Source organism: Chionomys nivalis, chromosome 5 (assembly GCF_950005125.1).
Source record: "Chionomys nivalis chromosome 5, mChiNiv1.1, whole genome shotgun sequence".
NCBI classification, from domain to species: domain Eukaryota; kingdom Metazoa; phylum Chordata; class Mammalia; order Rodentia; family Cricetidae; genus Chionomys; species Chionomys nivalis.
In genome coordinates, this window is record NC_080090.1 from 58,903,558 (window position 1) to 58,920,358 (window position 16,801).

General features: G+C 42.0%; 1 protein-coding gene across 5 annotated transcripts in view; it reads left to right on the forward strand.

The window, feature by feature from the left end:
• The window catches only part of Dnm3 (dynamin 3), a 462,700-nt gene that overhangs the window by 423,627 nt on the left and 22,272 nt on the right, over nucleotides 1-16,801 (forward strand). For 3 of the 5 annotated variants that reach the window (XM_057769381.1, XM_057769378.1, XM_057769379.1), the window contains 3 exons: nucleotides 2,588-2,752; nucleotides 10,200-10,426; nucleotides 11,290-11,526. In XM_057769381.1, coding sequence (XP_057625364.1) covers nucleotides 2,588-2,752; nucleotides 10,200-10,426; nucleotides 11,290-11,526 — 629 coding nt within the window. Of the gene's footprint in view, nucleotides 1-2,587; nucleotides 2,753-10,199; nucleotides 10,427-11,289; nucleotides 11,527-15,842; nucleotides 16,113-16,801 lie in introns of those variants that run through there. The other 2 variants (XM_057769380.1, XM_057769382.1) reach the window with 2 other exon arrangements.

Sequence of the window (16,801 nt, forward strand, 5' to 3'; positions counted from 1 at the left end):
TGGAGGATTTGGGGCATTTTAGCATTTGAGTTTCTTAGCTCTTTATAGATTCTAGATATCAATCTCTTGTCAGATGTGTAGCTGGTAAAGATTGTCTTCTATTTTGTAGGCTGTGGCTTTGCTTCCCTCCTCTTCAGAAGCTCCTTCGTTTCACGCACACCCACTTGCCAACTCTTGGTTTTATTCCGTGCGCCATTGGGGTCCTATTCACAGTCCTAGCCTATGCCTCTGTCCTGGGATGTTTTCTCCCCTAGCCCCGTGTCTGCTGTCCATTCTGATACTTTCATTATTGCTTATGATTTCAAAACGCACAAAAGCAAAGTAAAATGTTCATTAAGTGTAGTGCGGAATAGGGAGGTTCCGCATTTCTATATGAAATCAAATAATAGAGTTTTGTTCCTAGAGGTTCAGTGTGTCTTGTTCATTCAAGCTTTCCTTTTTTAGACAATCATTTGGTTTGAGAATCTCAGTATTTTAATGACATTTTCCTAGAAATCTTTAAATTCTGTATTATTTTATGTATAAAACTGAATTGATATAATAGTTATTTTATACTTCCTGCTTTTGAAATCTAACTCATTTTACATTAGTTGAATGGATGTCAGAGCTTCTAGCTCTATCATGCTCCTCTGTGAGGACCAATAGCCCTGGTGCCCAGTGCCTAGCACTGAGGTGAAGCTCTTCTGCACAGAGTGTTTATAATGGTGTATAAAACACAATGAATGCTGGAAGTAGGCTCCGGGGGAGGGACCAGGTTGACAATGAAACATTATCACTGCCATTGTTTCCATGAATCTTGTAGGTCAGAGAAACAAACTGGATTGTACTGTCATTTTGCGGACCTTACGTTACTTTACATGGGAAACTTCTCCTTCTCCACAAAAGCCTAGGTTCTGTGCATTAGGGCATCTTTGTTGACTTAGGTACACCCATCTATAGCATGAACCACCTCCCCCTGCCTCCGATAACACGGAGACCTGTGTGAAGGATAGAGAAATATGATCTGAGACTCTAGTGGGAGGAGCACAGATATAGGATGAATGGCAGACAGTGTAAGCACATGCGAATGTGAGTTCAGAGGAAGGAGCAGAGCAGGATCTGAGGGCGGCGGAGCTTGCTGAAGAGGTAGTGGTGGCGCAGATAGGAAGTACAAAGGAATTTGCACAAGCTAGAAGAGAGGGCTTCCGGGAAGGGGGCTTCTGCAGATAACAGAGGGGCATGCGTAGTTGGAGCAGTAGTTAAGCTTTTATACGTAAGGTTTTAGCTAGAAAGATTTTAGACTCTTTACATCTAAAATATTAGTTTGTCACAAACTTGTTATTTAAAAAAAGAAATAACTATTATACCGATTTAATTCTTTCATGACCAGATACCACTTTTAAAAAAATGGAACAGCAGTATCCCAGCTACCCCAGAAATCCTCTTCTTCTGTTAGCCCACAGCAAAGGATGGGGTCACAATCTCAGAGCAGAAAAGGACCACTAATTCTTAGAGCAAGCATACGATATTTTAACATTTTCAAAGAGATACTTCTGATATAGAAATTATTATTGATAATTTTGTAGCCTAAAAATTTGAGTTTCATACATGTACTGCCGTTTATAGATCCAGTTATTGAGTACAGTTCTTCGGCCTGGAGCTGATTGAAAACCCGGCAGATCAAAGTCCGTACATTTCCAAAGGAAAGTACTCCAAGCCAATGTTAGAAGCAATAAATTATCACCTCCCTTTACATTCATAATTAAATCTTTCCAAATAGGAGAAAGTAGCCAGACCACTAACAATATCTGTGTGATGTTTTGAGGTTTAGATGGTTCAACCTGACTTGAAATAGAGACCATTTGTTCTAAATTGATTTCAATGCCAAGGCAATAGGTCAGCTCTTAATGATGAAGATGCCATTCCAGCCCAGCCTCTGGGTGGATAAGCCAAAATTAATTAACTCAAGTCGTAGAGTATAGAAAACAGATGCTTTGCTCATGTTGCACAAATAAATTCTTTGTGTATGAAAGGGTTCTGCTTTATTCAAAGAATAACACATTGGAAGTTAAAATGGCTGCTTTTCCACAATGGGGCCAGCCCTCCACAGTGGTGACAGAGGCAAGCATTTATACAGCAAATTCCAGAAAGTGCATGAAAGAATGAATTATCTTCCAGATCTCAAATTTGGACTCCTGGCCAGTCCTAGGGGACTGAGGTTTGAATCTGGGCTGATCTAATACAGAGCAAAGCCAGAAGAGCCAGAGCTACATCAAGGTCATTCTAACCGATAGGATCCCTGGAGGCTGCTCCCAAAGGTTTGCATCTGCATCTGCTGTTTGGACTCAGGCCTCTAGCAGCTTGCCAATGGCTTAAGCATAGGTCATTCTCCCAAGGTATCTCATTAGGTGCGCTGTTTATTTGGTTATTCATCTCAACGTTCATTCAGCATCAGAATGTTTGCTTTTGTTCGAACACGCTGAGTTCAAAGCAGAATGATAACCGTGAGGTTCTGACTGATTTGAGCAGAAATCCATCATTTGATGTTTGGTATTGTTTTCATACTGAGAGACTATGAGAGAATCTGCATTTTTCCCCCTTCTGTTAGAATGAAAATGACGAAAATGGCCAAGCAGAAAACTTCTCCATGGATCCGCAGCTGGAGAGGCAAGTGGAGACCATCCGCAACCTCGTGGACTCCTACATGTCCATCATCAACAAATGCATCCGAGACCTAATTCCAAAAACAATAATGCATCTTATGATCAATAATGTAAGTGACTCTAAACTCTCCCCTTTTAAATCTCAACCCCTTCCCCATCTGGAAATTGATCACCTTTTCTTGAGTGTCTCTGATATTTTCTGCATAACCAAAGCATTTACTGCCCAGGTGTGTGGTTCTGCCGCTCTAAGTGGGTAATGGATGAGAGAGAACACAGAGGAAACTTCCAGCCACAGCACCAAGTTTCTTCTAATTGGCTCTCTTCTAGAAAAGAGTAAAGAATACCATATTCATGGACTTGCAAAGTAAGCAATGAGATCAGATGTCCACACTTGACCTTGAGATTAAAAGTCAAAGATAATGCTTTAATACTTTCTCACACGCAGAGAGAATTTATAACAATATGGTCATTGTTGTCGCCTGTAGACTATGGAATGTTCTTTTCACCTAGGAAAGGACTGACTACTCATTTCCTAACTGTGCAGTCAGATATACTGGGTTTTTGTTTTGTTTTGCTTTTATCATTTTTTGAGACAGGGTTTCCCTCTGTAGGCCAGGCTGACCTGGAACTCAGGGGACCCTTCCTGCCTTAACCTCCCAAGTGCTGGGATTCCAAGTGTGAACCACTGTGCCCAGTTCAGCTTGGCTTTCTAAGGTAAGGATGCTATAACCACCAATCTTTCAGAGATTGTAGCCATTCGTTTTGTCTGGGCCTCTTCTTCTTTGGTTGGTGGCAGTCTGGATGTGGTACTTAACCTGTGCAGTCTGGCTTTGTTCTTTTGGTAGTTTACTTTTCAAGGTACAAACGACAAAACAGTTAATAGAGAAAATACCCTTTTCTGAATCTTGTTAAATAGGACACCAAGCACTTTCTGTATCTTCACTTTCTGTATCTACATAAGTGCCTATGTTTTTTGTTTTAAATATATTATGAATGCGGCTTGTGAGAAGTAAAAAATCAGATTGCAAAGCTGAAAGAGCCCTAAACTGAAATTCAGGAGAAACCTGAGCACTAAGCCTGGTTCTTGGGCTCTTGACCTAATGTGACCAATTGGCTGCTATGGGTTGGTGTCTTCCTTAAGGATTTGTTCCAAAAGGATAGGTAAGCCAAGGTGCTGTGGCAAATGTAAGGAAATATTATGGCTGTTTATTTAAGCACTATTAAATCTTGAAACACAGAGAATTATTGTTTCTAAACTTCTTCGTGACCGGCTTGTCTATAACCTCTAGTTGTGTATGCCTTGATTTTAAGAAGCCCTGAGCTCTCAGGCGGCCAACCTTATATTTGACTATATTTGTGTATCCATGTAAGAGAAACAGGATACTTTGAAGTCCACGCAGCAGGTAAGCAATGAGCTGGAAAAGGAGAAACTATAAATATCACCACGGCTGCTCAGGGGCCAGCCGTCTGACCTGAAGTCCAGCTTTTCAGTCCCACTGAGCTGAAGTCCGTCTCTTCTGGAACTTGAGTGGGCAAGTGAAGGGACCTCGCAGAACCACCAGACAGTGTGACAGATGTGGCTGCTAGCCGTTTAGACAAATCTGAAGTCCTGAACACATAGTCTGTGTGCCTTGAAAATTACCCTCTTCACTTCGCATAAAGGAATTCGGGTTGTTTTGCTGTGGTATATCAGGCACTTGCTTATTTAAACATTTTCCTGATTAGGGATCATTTATCTTTCCACTGTTTTAGCAAGAGTCATTAGTCCTGCCTTCGGCTCCAGCTCGCTTTGCTCTGCGTTATATTAAGTCATCAGCACCGGAAATCATACTTCCTGCCTGTGGCTCCGAGTAGTAGCTTGACACAAATTAGTTAAAAGGAAGGAAAAAAAAATCCTACTGCAAATCTATTCTACTTTCACCTTAAACATTAAATGAAAACATACAACGCACTCCACACGGGTAATTGTCATTTCCCCAGCTCCTCATTGCTGAATTTGCTTACTTTAATGAAATACCCAAACACCCACCTACAGATATTATTCTTGGAGGGAAAGCTCTGCCAGTTATCTCGAGAGAGACCTCACATAAGAGTCATGGGAAAGGAGACTTCAATTAAGACCTGAACTCCAAGGTCAGAGACTAATAGGAGTGTGGAGAAAACCAGCTATCAGGACGTGCAGCACTCTTAGGAAGTAATGGCAGTCTCTGCTAGACATTTAGCTTTTGCATCTACGAGAAACAAGTGGCAGACGATGACTTTTCTTGAATATTATTATCGTGCCTGTATTTTTCCTATGGATAAAAACATTTTGTATCTATATTTCTAAATTATGTCTTTTTCAAATAGAGAATGGAATCTTCTTAAAACAATGTACTTACATTCTCCTGGCATCTCAATGCTCAAGGCACAAAGAAACAGGCCCAATAAATCAACTGCTCTATACCATGCAGGGAAGCTGGGCTTTTTAAATTCAGTTTGAATCGATGAAATGAAAGAATTAGTAATAGAACCACAACTAAGAAAAGTAGCCTAAATTCTACCTATTCTGTGAACTGATATTCCATCAGAATGAATAAATGCTGAAGATGGGCTCTCTCTGTCTTCCTAGCCCATGGCCTTTCACCCTGGAAGCGGGAATGGCTGTCTGGCCTCCTGAAAAAGAATATGTTTCAGCCAGCTTTCATAAAGTTCAGGATTCAGTGGGCAGTTTCCTTTGAAAGTTTACATTAAGTGTTCTGCCACTCAGCTCTCCATATGGAATTGTTTAAGAAGTTTAAAGCCAGGCAATAAATGCCTGGCCTCAGACATACTGTAAGCCTTTGTCTATTGAAACCCAGCAGCTGTTTCATTACTTAAACATACCAGGTAACAGCGGCACAAAGGAACAGCGAGTTTATGACAGGCGGCCATGAGTTAAAGTCACAGCAGCAAAGTTGCGTGGGACTTTAAGACCAGCGCACATAACGGCCCATGACGACGGTGTCGCCCCCGTAGCTCACCCCGCCAGGAGTGCTCCATCACAGAATGTGGGAATCCAGCTTTATTCTAAAACATGCACGGCAGGTTTTATTTTTGTTTGAACCCCAGGGACATTTGTTCTCTTCCACATCTTATACATGGAAAACTGAGGCACAGAAAGGTTAAGCGCCTTGCCCAAGACTGCACAGTTCAGTCTGATGCTGTCTCTAATCCAGCAGCAGAGAAGGTGCAAGGGGCTGGGGGCATCTCTAAGTCAGTCCTACTCAGAGAGCTCCTGCCCCCACCCAGTATCCCCACAGGATGATCTCCCTGGGCAGTTCCCATGACTCAAAGATTTAATTAGTGTTCATTTGAACATGAGAAACAATGCCTTGAACCTTAAAGCACTGTCTCTCATCCAAACAGACTCACAGAATACGCAGTGGAATGTAAAAGTTCATATGAATTCTTTAAAACCAGAACACTGAAGTCGTGAAACCCAGAGGCACGTCACACTCTGAAGGGTGCTGCAGAGGCCCCAGGGCCCCTGCAGCTGCACCATGACCCTCCTAGTCATCCGCTCTTTGGTGGGAAAGTAATAGTAGGTGCCCTAGCTTCAAAACTGCCTTAACACCAAACCGTTGTTCTAGCATTCAGACCATGATCCGTGTGGGGAGGCTAAACCCAGCAACTGCCCCTTCCCCACCAAAACGTTCACAAGAGGCTCTCCGTACCTTCAGCCCCTACCAAGGAACACTCCCCTCTTTCTTATATTTTGCCCGTCTCCAAACTTTGGATCTCTCAGCATGTACATCTTTCTGGCCTCCTTTGCCCAGCATTTTGAATCCATTGAGTTTGTATTTTGTAGAAGAAAAATGACAGAACCAAATCCACGGGGCGGGGGCAGGGGGAGCAGAAGGAAGGGAGGTAGGAGGGTGATGACCTGGGTGGCATATCCCCAGATGAACAGAGTGAAATTACTCAGTGAAAAATTTTATACACGTGATGAGCCACAACGCCCTGCTCCATGCAGAGACTACCCTGTAGAGACAGGATTTCAGTGAAACTGTCTCCCAGGCAACCCAACTGTCTCCTGGTGAAAGTGTTAAAATGGCTCAGTCATAACAAAGGAAGTTTAAGATAAAGAGCCAAACATCTTCAGGGGACTAGGGAAGGGTTAAAAGTTAGGAGGGAAACATGTGGAACGTTTTAATGACCTCACATTCCTTTACAGTGAGCACTGGGACATGGTGTGGTAATGCCTGTTTATTTAGCCTGCAGAGTTTGAGCTGGAAAGGGATTCTGTGTGTGAGAATTTTTGTGAGCCACACAAAGATGTATAGGTTATAAGGTGTTATAATTAAAAGCATAAATATTGCTCCAAATATCCCGTCCAAGTATAATTGGTCTGCTCTGTTCGCTGAGGTATTTTCCAAATGCTATTATATAAGGAAAGTCTACTCAGTCTCTAATTGCATTGCAGAATCCTTGATTTAAATATTTGACACCCAGATGGCTCAGAAAACCCCTAAAGTATCTGGAACCCCCCCCCCCTGCAATGTTCCCACCCTCATCACCTGGGATTGTTGTTCCAAAATCTAGTTGTAGCATTGAAAGGTAAGGGTAAGCTAGGCTACCTAGAAGACAACCTAAACCTTTCCTTACATCCCCCCCCTCAAAAAAAAAGAACATTAACCAATTCTGGGTCTTTAAGCATTTCTTGACAAATGAAGACATGATGGCCAGCAGGTAAGCTGTAGTGTATAGTATCAGGGTTCATTATTTCATTCCACAATTGAACTGTTGATTCAGACTTCAGATCTGCTTAGGAACTATTTTTGGAACATGGTTTAAAATTGTATTTAATAGGACCTTAGTGGTATTCCAGCAAGATGTAAAGCTTTAAAAGAGCTCAACCCCACTGATCATTGAGGCCAGAGAAATCATCTGGTTTTGAGTTTTAAGTTGCACCTTTTATCCAAGTGTGCGCACACACACCCCACCATGGAAGGTCTGTACAAATGTCTCTGCCTCCATGGACACATGCATGTGTGTTTAGAAAGGAATAAACCTTCAAAGACCATGAAATATTCCTAAGGCCAAATTGTCTCCCTTTCTTCAAAATCTGACTTTCCTTTTTGCCACTTGAGGGTCAGTTATCCAGGCCAGAGCCACCTGCCACTGGTTATTACCTCCCTTGCTCTTCTCATGCAGACCCCACCAGATGGCTTTTCCTTTGTAATGTTGTTCACAGGTACCCATCTTTTCCATTCTGGGGCACCGATCATCATTCCACGAATTAAACCATAGCCTCCTATTGGGTCTATCTCTACTGCTAAGCTTGTGATTTTTTTTAATTAAAACCAGATTAATTTTTCTAATAATTTATTTCACTTACTTGTCAAAAGTCTTGCATGGTCTCATACTGCCAAATGGATAAAGTTTAGACACTTTTCATTAATACCAGAGATCTTATATTTTGCCCTAAATTTGCTGATCAAATTTACTTTTTATACCCTCCAGACAGTCCCCTGAACAGTGTGCATTACATCGCTACCACCTTTGATTCACTCTTGGTTTACAGGGAACTCTGTTGATTTCCCCACAATAAGACCATCTTGAAGGCTCATCAACACATATTCTCAGGCAGTCTGTCTTTGCAAATCCCCAAACTGCTCAGAAAATCATGAAGGTCAGACAGGATTGACCCCACAGAGCTACATGCAACCCAGCTCTCTGTGATCTTAAGTCTTGGACCAGGACTGGAAGTTATATTCATAGTGATTGACTATACTAACATCTAAGGGTTATATACCAGCTAAACTGGACTGCCCTCCTTCCAACGGTATGAACTACATACCCAACTGCTACACAAAAAAGAACACAGGAAGACATTCCGTCCTCTTGACCCACGTGACCCATTGACTTCAACTGTAGGAGCTAACCTGCCTGCAGCCCTGCGCTTTTTGCCCTCTTCCAGTGTTCTCAATTTAAAAAACAATCCATTAAAAAACATGAAACCGCGTTTTAGATTGAATAATAATCTTAACTACAATCCAGGAATCTTAACTGAGCACCTGATTAGTGTCCTGTCATCATTCTGAATTTTAAACAAAAATGTTTTGGCATTTTATCTAGATATAAGTAATTCAGATAAATCGTAGCTTTCTCAAATAACAGAAGAACTAGAAACTTTAAATTGGCTTATTTTTCTTAGTTTAAATTAATTATCATACTTGCTAGCTGCTCTAAACTATCAACATAAAGCTGGTTGTATAGATCAATGGTGGAGTCTACATTTACACAAAAGGCCCTGGATGACCAACATGATAAGAAGATAAAGAAAGAGTCAGGCAGTGGTGGCACATGCCTTTAATCCCAGCACAGAGGAAGCAGGCAGATCTCTGAGGTTGAGACCAGCGTGGTCCACAGAGCAAATTCCAGGACAGCCAAGGTTACATAGAAAAACCCTCTCTTGAAAAACAAAAAACAAATAAACAAAATGAAGACAAAGAGAAGACGAAGAAATATAAATTGTCTTTTCTCAGCATTTAAACCTCATGATATATGTTTTCAGGAATTTGGTTAGAAGATTTTAGGCTGAACTTACAGCTGTATGACCTTGGAAAAGTCACTGAAATATTTCCTATGTTTGTTTCTGCATCTGTGAAGTTTTATTTAATCACTACGTGGTGAATTAAGTCATATAACCTTTAAAGGAATTTGGAAAATGTATTTCATTGATTTGCACATTCATTCTCTCATATTTAGTATGGACATGCAATTATATTCAATGATATCTGGACATCTTATCATAGGTCAGCTGATATAGCCTCCTTCCTGTCATATAAAGCAGTTGGCTGATGCTTAGATCTAATAATACATGGGGACTGGACCTCTTTCCTTCTCTGTTATATACCCTTTCTATTCCCATCCTGCTACAAGTTATTGTTCAACTAAGACTTATGTGCTTGTTTATGTATCTGTTGCATCGATGAAGCCTCATGTCCAGTCCTCTGGACAGTTAACTGACTTTGCTTGTAAACTTCTAGAAAACACAATGTTTACTTTCCTGAAAATCAACTTACATTATAAGTGTTATATATCTGCGTATATATATATATGCAACTATAATCAATATTTAATATCCACTTATATGTACTAATTTTGCTTTTACCATATCCTGAAAACTTCAATAATGTTTGATTATTTTGGTTAAAAAAAATCTAGCTAAAGGATTAGGACTGCTACAGAATAGAAAATTTATTGAACTACAAAGCTTACTTTGCGTCTTCTACTGAAAGTAATGCTGCTCACCTCACGGGACCTTCCTGTTACATAAGTCAAATGGCTTCTAGCAGCCTCACGAGACCTTCCCACAGCTAACGAGCCCTACTCTTGTGGTAGCAAGGTTTGTCCTTTCTTCAGCTATCATGCCATCATTGTTTTGAAAGTCCAAAGGCAGAGGGGAAACCTTTCTGTGCACCAGTACAGAGGCAAATAAGATAGTTGTATGCCATTTCCCTCTTCTCCACATATCTGGGCTATAGCCACAGAGTCTGTGTCTATTCCTTCTCATTTTAATCTTCCTTACAGGTTAAAGACTTCATCAACTCTGAGCTCCTAGCACAGCTCTATTCTTCTGAGGACCAAAACACTCTGATGGAGGAGTCTGCTGAGCAGGCTCAGCGCCGAGATGAGATGCTCCGAATGTACCAAGCCCTGAAAGAAGCCCTTGTGATTATTGGTGACATCAACACAGCCACTGTGTCAACCCCAGCCCCACCTCCAGTAGATGACTCCTGGCTCCAGCATTCCCGCAGGTAGGGAGGAAGCTCCATGGCACCTGAGTTCTACTGGCTGTGTCCACTCTGTTTCTAAGGATACAGACCTTAAAGGAAAAAGGAAAAGTTCAGCAGGGGTCAAAGTGTGCCAGCTCCCTTCATGAACAAGTTTAATGAATCCTTACAATGAAACTTGACAGTTTTGTTGTTGTTGTTGTTGTTGTTGTTGTTGTTGTTGTTGTTGTTTTTGCTGTAAAAAGATACCATGACCATAGCAACTCTTTTAAAGGAAACCATTTCACTGAGGTGGCAACTTACAGTTCAGAGATTCAGTTCATATCATCATGGTGGGGAGCATGGCAGTGTGCAGAAGACATGGTGCTGGCTACATCTTGATCATAAGGCAACAGGAAATGGTTGGTCTGCCACACTGCGGGAAGCTCTAGCAAAAGAGACCTGAAAGCCCACCCCCACAGTGACACACTTCCTCCAACAAGGCCACGCCTCCTAATAGTGTAGTGTCACTCCCTTTGGTCATTTTCTTTCAAACCATCACATGGTTATTAAAAGAGTAAAATAGTGCTGAGTTTTCCCAGATGGAAAGATAAGAGTGTGGATTATGATATATATATCATATAGATATACATGAGAAAATATTCACATACCTATATGTTTAAAAGAAACACCAGCAACTGCTATTGGTTGTTTCCAGAAAGAGGGGAAGTAAACCAAAATCTCAGTATTTATCCTTTCCTGTACATGGTCATCTTATAACATATAGCAAAGTTATATAGCCAAAAATAAATTAATTTTAAAAGGCAACCAGGAAATTACAAAACTGCTTTTTAAAAGGTTAATTTCAAAAGAAAGACTGCACAATTGAAAACTGTCTCTTTTCTCAGGTCACCTCCTCCAAGTCCCACCACCCAGAGGCGGCCAACTCTAAGTGCTCCCCTCACAAGGCCCACATCTGGCCGCGGACCAGCCCCTGCCATTCCCTCTCCAGGTCCCCACTCTGGGGCTCCTCCAGTCCCATTCCGCCCTGGCCCATTACCTCCTTTTCCCAGCAGCAGCGACTCCTTCGGAACCCCTCCTCAAGTTCCATCCAGACCTACGAGGGCGCCCCCTAGCGTTCCGAGGTAAGCAAATTGTTCTGCAGGCGCTCCCCAAGGTCCTCCCTGGTTCTCTTCTCAGTGTAACAGACATATTTATTTGAAAAACAAAACAAAACCAAAAAACTTTGCAAACATCTTACTGTACATATTAGTGATTTTTACACTGGCAGTTGGGGCAGTGAGCACAAGACAAATTATGGTGCCTAAGCCTATTAGAAGCCCCGTGTGATCATTGGAGCCTCTCATTTACCAACTGGCACAGACTTGAATCTCTCATTTTTGAGACCAAAGCAAATGGGACCTGGTGAATGGTGTTTTACCAGCTGGGTAGGAGAGCCCGACCCAGGGCTTTGAAAGAAACAGCTGTGTGTAAGTCATGAGGGGTGCATGGACTAAGATCTTGACTTCTCCATTACCCAAAGCAATCTAGAAAACCATTGACTCAAGGAACTTTATCCGTCTGCTCTCTGCACTATGACCCCAATATCACTAACTTTAATGTAAACTAAGAATAGTCTAGCCAATTGATCTACAGAGATTGTAATGTAGACCTAAGGATTATGTATCAGATAGACGGCTGTGTAATTGAATAATTTTGACAACTCTAAGCAGATTTTCTGGTCTAGTTGTCAAACAATATAAACTAATCAGTAATGGAGCCTGAAATGTCCCGAGTTAAAGCTAGATTCTTACCTTCATCCATGCGGTCAATATACAGTCATTCCTGACATTTTCCAAGGACATAGGTATGATGGAGTTTTACCCCCCACAAAATCAGAAAATGTAAAGACAAAAGTGTCCCATGCATGAAGTTAAACATTGTAGTTCAAAGAATTAGAATATTCACATGCCCCATTCAGTAAAACCTGAAGAGAGCTGTAACACACAGCGCTGCCCACCCACCCACGAAGCATCTTTATTGCTGTGGCGCTTGTGTTTTGATCCTCAAGGCTTCAGTGGTAATGGACAGAGGAAAGAGAACCCCAAACTGCTAGACAAAAGGGTGTGCAAGAATAACTTAGCTTTGAAGCCGTGAGATCTGGGTGATGCATTCACCCCCAAGATATAAGTTCCTCATCAAGGAAATAAAGAAAACGGGGGTATTACTGCTCAGATCTCAAGATGAGACAATAGTAGTAGACTTCTGATTTGTCTGAAACTGATCTAAATTTTAAGTAATATCTATTTTACTCTCAATATAAGTGTTATCCTAAAAGTTTCCCACATACCTTTATATCTCAAGCATCCAATAAAATAGACTATTATTTATATTTTACACATAGACAATGGGGTGAAACAGCTTGCCCAGTGTCATTCCACCAGGCTCCAATCCTTAGCAGCCTGACTTGAGAGCCCAAGGTCAACCGCCACAGTAGAGGTTGGTACCCGGGGCTCTCAGAGCCTGATATTTCTGCTATGGTGGCTCTCCTGTGCTTTGGAGGATGATTAACAGCATCCCTGGCCTCCAGTCACTGGCTGTCAGTTGTGTCCTCCTCCCAGTTGTGACAACTGAAAATACAGACAGGCTGCTGTCCCTCAGGGAAATAAACCCCTACTCTCCTTGTCAACCACTGCTCTGCAGTGTGCAGAAGAATTTCCTTTCCACATCAAAAACATGCATTTCAACATTGAATGTTGCTACAAGCAAGATCGAGTTTATTGTTTTAGAAAACCTCAAATTGACTGGGAAAGTGTCTGCCGTCTGCTGCTGAGCCAGGATGGTATGGAGGCTGTGAGGGAAAGGGGGAGGGGAGGGGAGGGAAGGGGTGTGAGAGTGCAAAGGCAGAGTCCAGAGGGAGCCTTGAACTCTACTGTTTTGTCTGTTTTGCTATGAGAAGGAGCCAGAAGGACCTGTGGCGGTGCAGCACTTGGGAATGAGTGTGCATGTCTTGCCTGCTCGCTTGACCGCTTTCCTTCTTGGTTTCCAACAAGCCAGCTTGCCAGTGCTCTTCAGAAAAATCAGCTTTCGGATGCTAAACTGATCTGCTAAGCAGGGTGGAGTTAGCTTTGGTATTTCTGAGCTTGCACGCAGGCAGAAGGGTGGGAGTCAGTAAGTCGGGCTGAATTGCCAAGGAGGGGGAGCCACCAGGTTTAAGAAGACCTTACTTGCTCATAGGGGAATTTGTAGGGCAACAGTTGAGCTATTCAAAATTTTTAGAATGCTCTCAAGTTAAAGCCAGACTTAACTTGATCTGACTTTGTGTACCGCCCCAAATTTAAAACAGAAACGAAGAGTTTGAATTGAAAGAGGGAAAGCTGGTTGTTTTGTGCTGAGCCCTCAAGATTGAGGGCCAGCAAAGCAGGCTGGGAGGGAATCCCTGTGGTGGGAGTCACCTGAGCAGAGCTGGAGGCCGGGCAGGGTCCCGATGCCTATTAAAGCCTTGCTTTAGATGGAAGATTCTGAACACATGCCTGTTTTTAATAAAAGCCAGAGCAGGAATCCTACCAAATGCAAGCCAGAAATGAGGTTTAAGATTTCAAAAAACAAAAAAGAAAAAGAAAAAAGAAAGGGGGAGGGAGAAAATGAAGAAAGCTCTTATTGAAACTCCGTGCTCTACTGTCTATATATTATTCTTTTCCTTCCATAATTTGCTTCCATTTTCTCAAAAAAAAAAAAGAAAGAAAGAAAGAAAGAAGAAAGAAAGAAAGAAAGAAAGAAAGAAAGAAAGAAAGAAAGAAAGAAAGCCCCCTATCCATCATCTCCAGGAAAATAATGTTCAGCTTTTCGAGTAGAAAATCCAATCTCCCCACCCTCCCTACCTACAAAGTTCTTTGCTTTCTTAAGGGACCTTCTTCCTTTTCAACCAGGAACTTACAACAGGACACAAAAGGTCACCTTCTGGCTTCCTGCGGGCCTTTCATGTTACAAAGACGATAACTGAATTTCTAGAGGCAAAACCTCAGCCACCCTACTATGTGCCTGGGCAGTTTTCCTTCTGATATTTTGAGTGACTTATTTTCACCCTATTTCAAGGTCATCAAGCCCTTGGCGTAGCTCAGGAACCTTGAATGCACTGTGTTTTTAACCAGAGTCTTTACTGTATATTTCCATTTTAGTACAGAGGGAGAGGCAGGGGCAAGGTGTTGGAGTCATTTTGGCTCAGCTATGCTCAGCTTCTCCAGTCGGCTGTTCTGGTCTCTGTGTTTGGAGCCTTTTGGTGGGAGAGCAGGAAATACTGCAAACTGCACGCCTGTTTTAATCAATTCCACCCGAACTGGGGAGCATCCCAGGGAGACTCACTAGCACGCAGGCTTCTGTCATTGCTAAGCTGAGTATATGCAAATCCGTGATCTTTGGGACGTTTTTTCTCATGGCTTGACTATCTCCATTCAAGTTCTCTGTTTGAAAATACACGTCAGCCAGGGCTCTATTTAGAATGTCTCAAGCAAACAGCACCACCTCTTTGGAGTCCCACTTCTCATTGCAGATCCCAGTCATCATCAGACACCAACGTCAGGGTTAGCATAGCTATTTTCAGTTACTGCTTCTTAAAAGCGGTATTAGTTAATTGGAGCTCACAGCCTTTGACATTAAGAGAACTAATGAGCTGAATCGGAGTGTGTGTTTCCTGGCAACAGCGAACCCCGGCCCGGTTTCCCTTGTCATCTCCCCATTCCCTTGGACCAAGCTACAGACAAAGCTGTTTTGCTGGTCAAAGGAGAGAAGGGGAGGGGAGGGACCTATAGCCAAGGATGAAGAGACTTCATTTACCTCATCACTCAATCTTCCACTTTAAAAAAAAAAAAAAGTTGAACTAGAGAAGCCCTTTCTTTGACCGACCCTCATTCACCATCCCTGATGGCTTCTTTTTCAAAATGGCCCAGCCTGGTTTCTATTTGGTTTTTACTTCAGCTCACCTAGGTGACAGAAATCAAGAAATGGTCCTTTGGGAATTCCCAAAGTAAAGACAAAGTAAAGCCCCCATAGTGTGTGGGCAGCCCTCAGGGCAACATCAAGACTTGACCAGAGGTTCTCACTGGTGTCTTCTATGATTTCCTGACTTAAGATAGCACACAGGGAAGCCCCACATCTCAGCATCCTCATGACTAAGCCAGCTATGCAGAAAGATGTATAAATCTCTTTCCAAAGACATTACAGATACCTTCATATTGCAGAAGTTAAGGCCAATTGGCTTTCATCATAATTTACTTTTCAATGTTTGATCTCTGTGGCCCGCCTTGTCTAACCCTAATCCCAACTCTTCCATTCCATTGGCTGTTAGACATTACAGTTAATACAACATCCGTTTTATTTGGGGGTTTCATTAGCCAGCCCCCTGAACTTCAGGACAAACCACAAACCCGTCATTCTTATATCTTTGCATCCCCTGCACGTCAAGGTTTGGCGCCGTGAAGGAGGAAGCTGCCGAGCCTTGAAGTCGTGGGGCTCAGCGTACATGGAGATTAAACAACCCGTGTGACTAGCCTGGGTGTCACTCCCCTCTGATCACACATGGAAACATCCTGACTTTCCCGCTCTTCTCCTGAATAGCCCTCTAAAACTGATATTTTTTAGCAGCCAAGTGTCGTTTGGATAAAGGATGAAATCACCTTGTGATTTGTGATGTCAGCTGTGAGCATTCTGTTCTCCCCCCTAGCCTTCTTCCTTTAATAAAAAATAAAAATTATAATCAGATATTATGATTTGTCAGGGAACTATTTTTTATTTTTAGCAACTGGATCTAAAAGTTTTTTAAAACTCATATTATTCAAAACTATAATTGCTAAGAACAGAACAACTTTGAGTCATTGTAACAAATCCTTATTTTCCAGGTATTTTGTGAGGCAACCATAATATAAAAAAAAAATCTGGTACTGGAACCTCCAAATGTAATTAATAATTTGCTAAAGGTTCAACATGAGTTGTAATGATGAGCTCATGGTACTTTAATGAAACGAAAATTTCAACCACTGTTCACTAAAGCAAACGTCCACTTTAATTTAAGGCCTCTATTATGTGTACTGCCAAGAGCCCGTTCTGTTTACGTGATGATTCGTATTCCAGTGTCCTGTTTCAATTCTTATGACAATGTACTGAAATGAAGCAATGGTTAATGTCAAAGGTTTTCACTCTTCAGAGCCTGTTTCTAATATGGCTTAAGGTTAGATTATCTTGGCGGGTTCCTCCTTGGGTCTAACAAAGTAGAATGTATTTTATACAGACGTTTCCATCCTGCCACAGACCAAATGACTGGCAGTCTGTTTAGGTGAGACCCACATACACCACACAAGTGTCCCAAAGGTCAGAATTTGTGAACTTTGTGCAAGTGTCTAGGCAGACATCAGTTTGCCTTTCTGT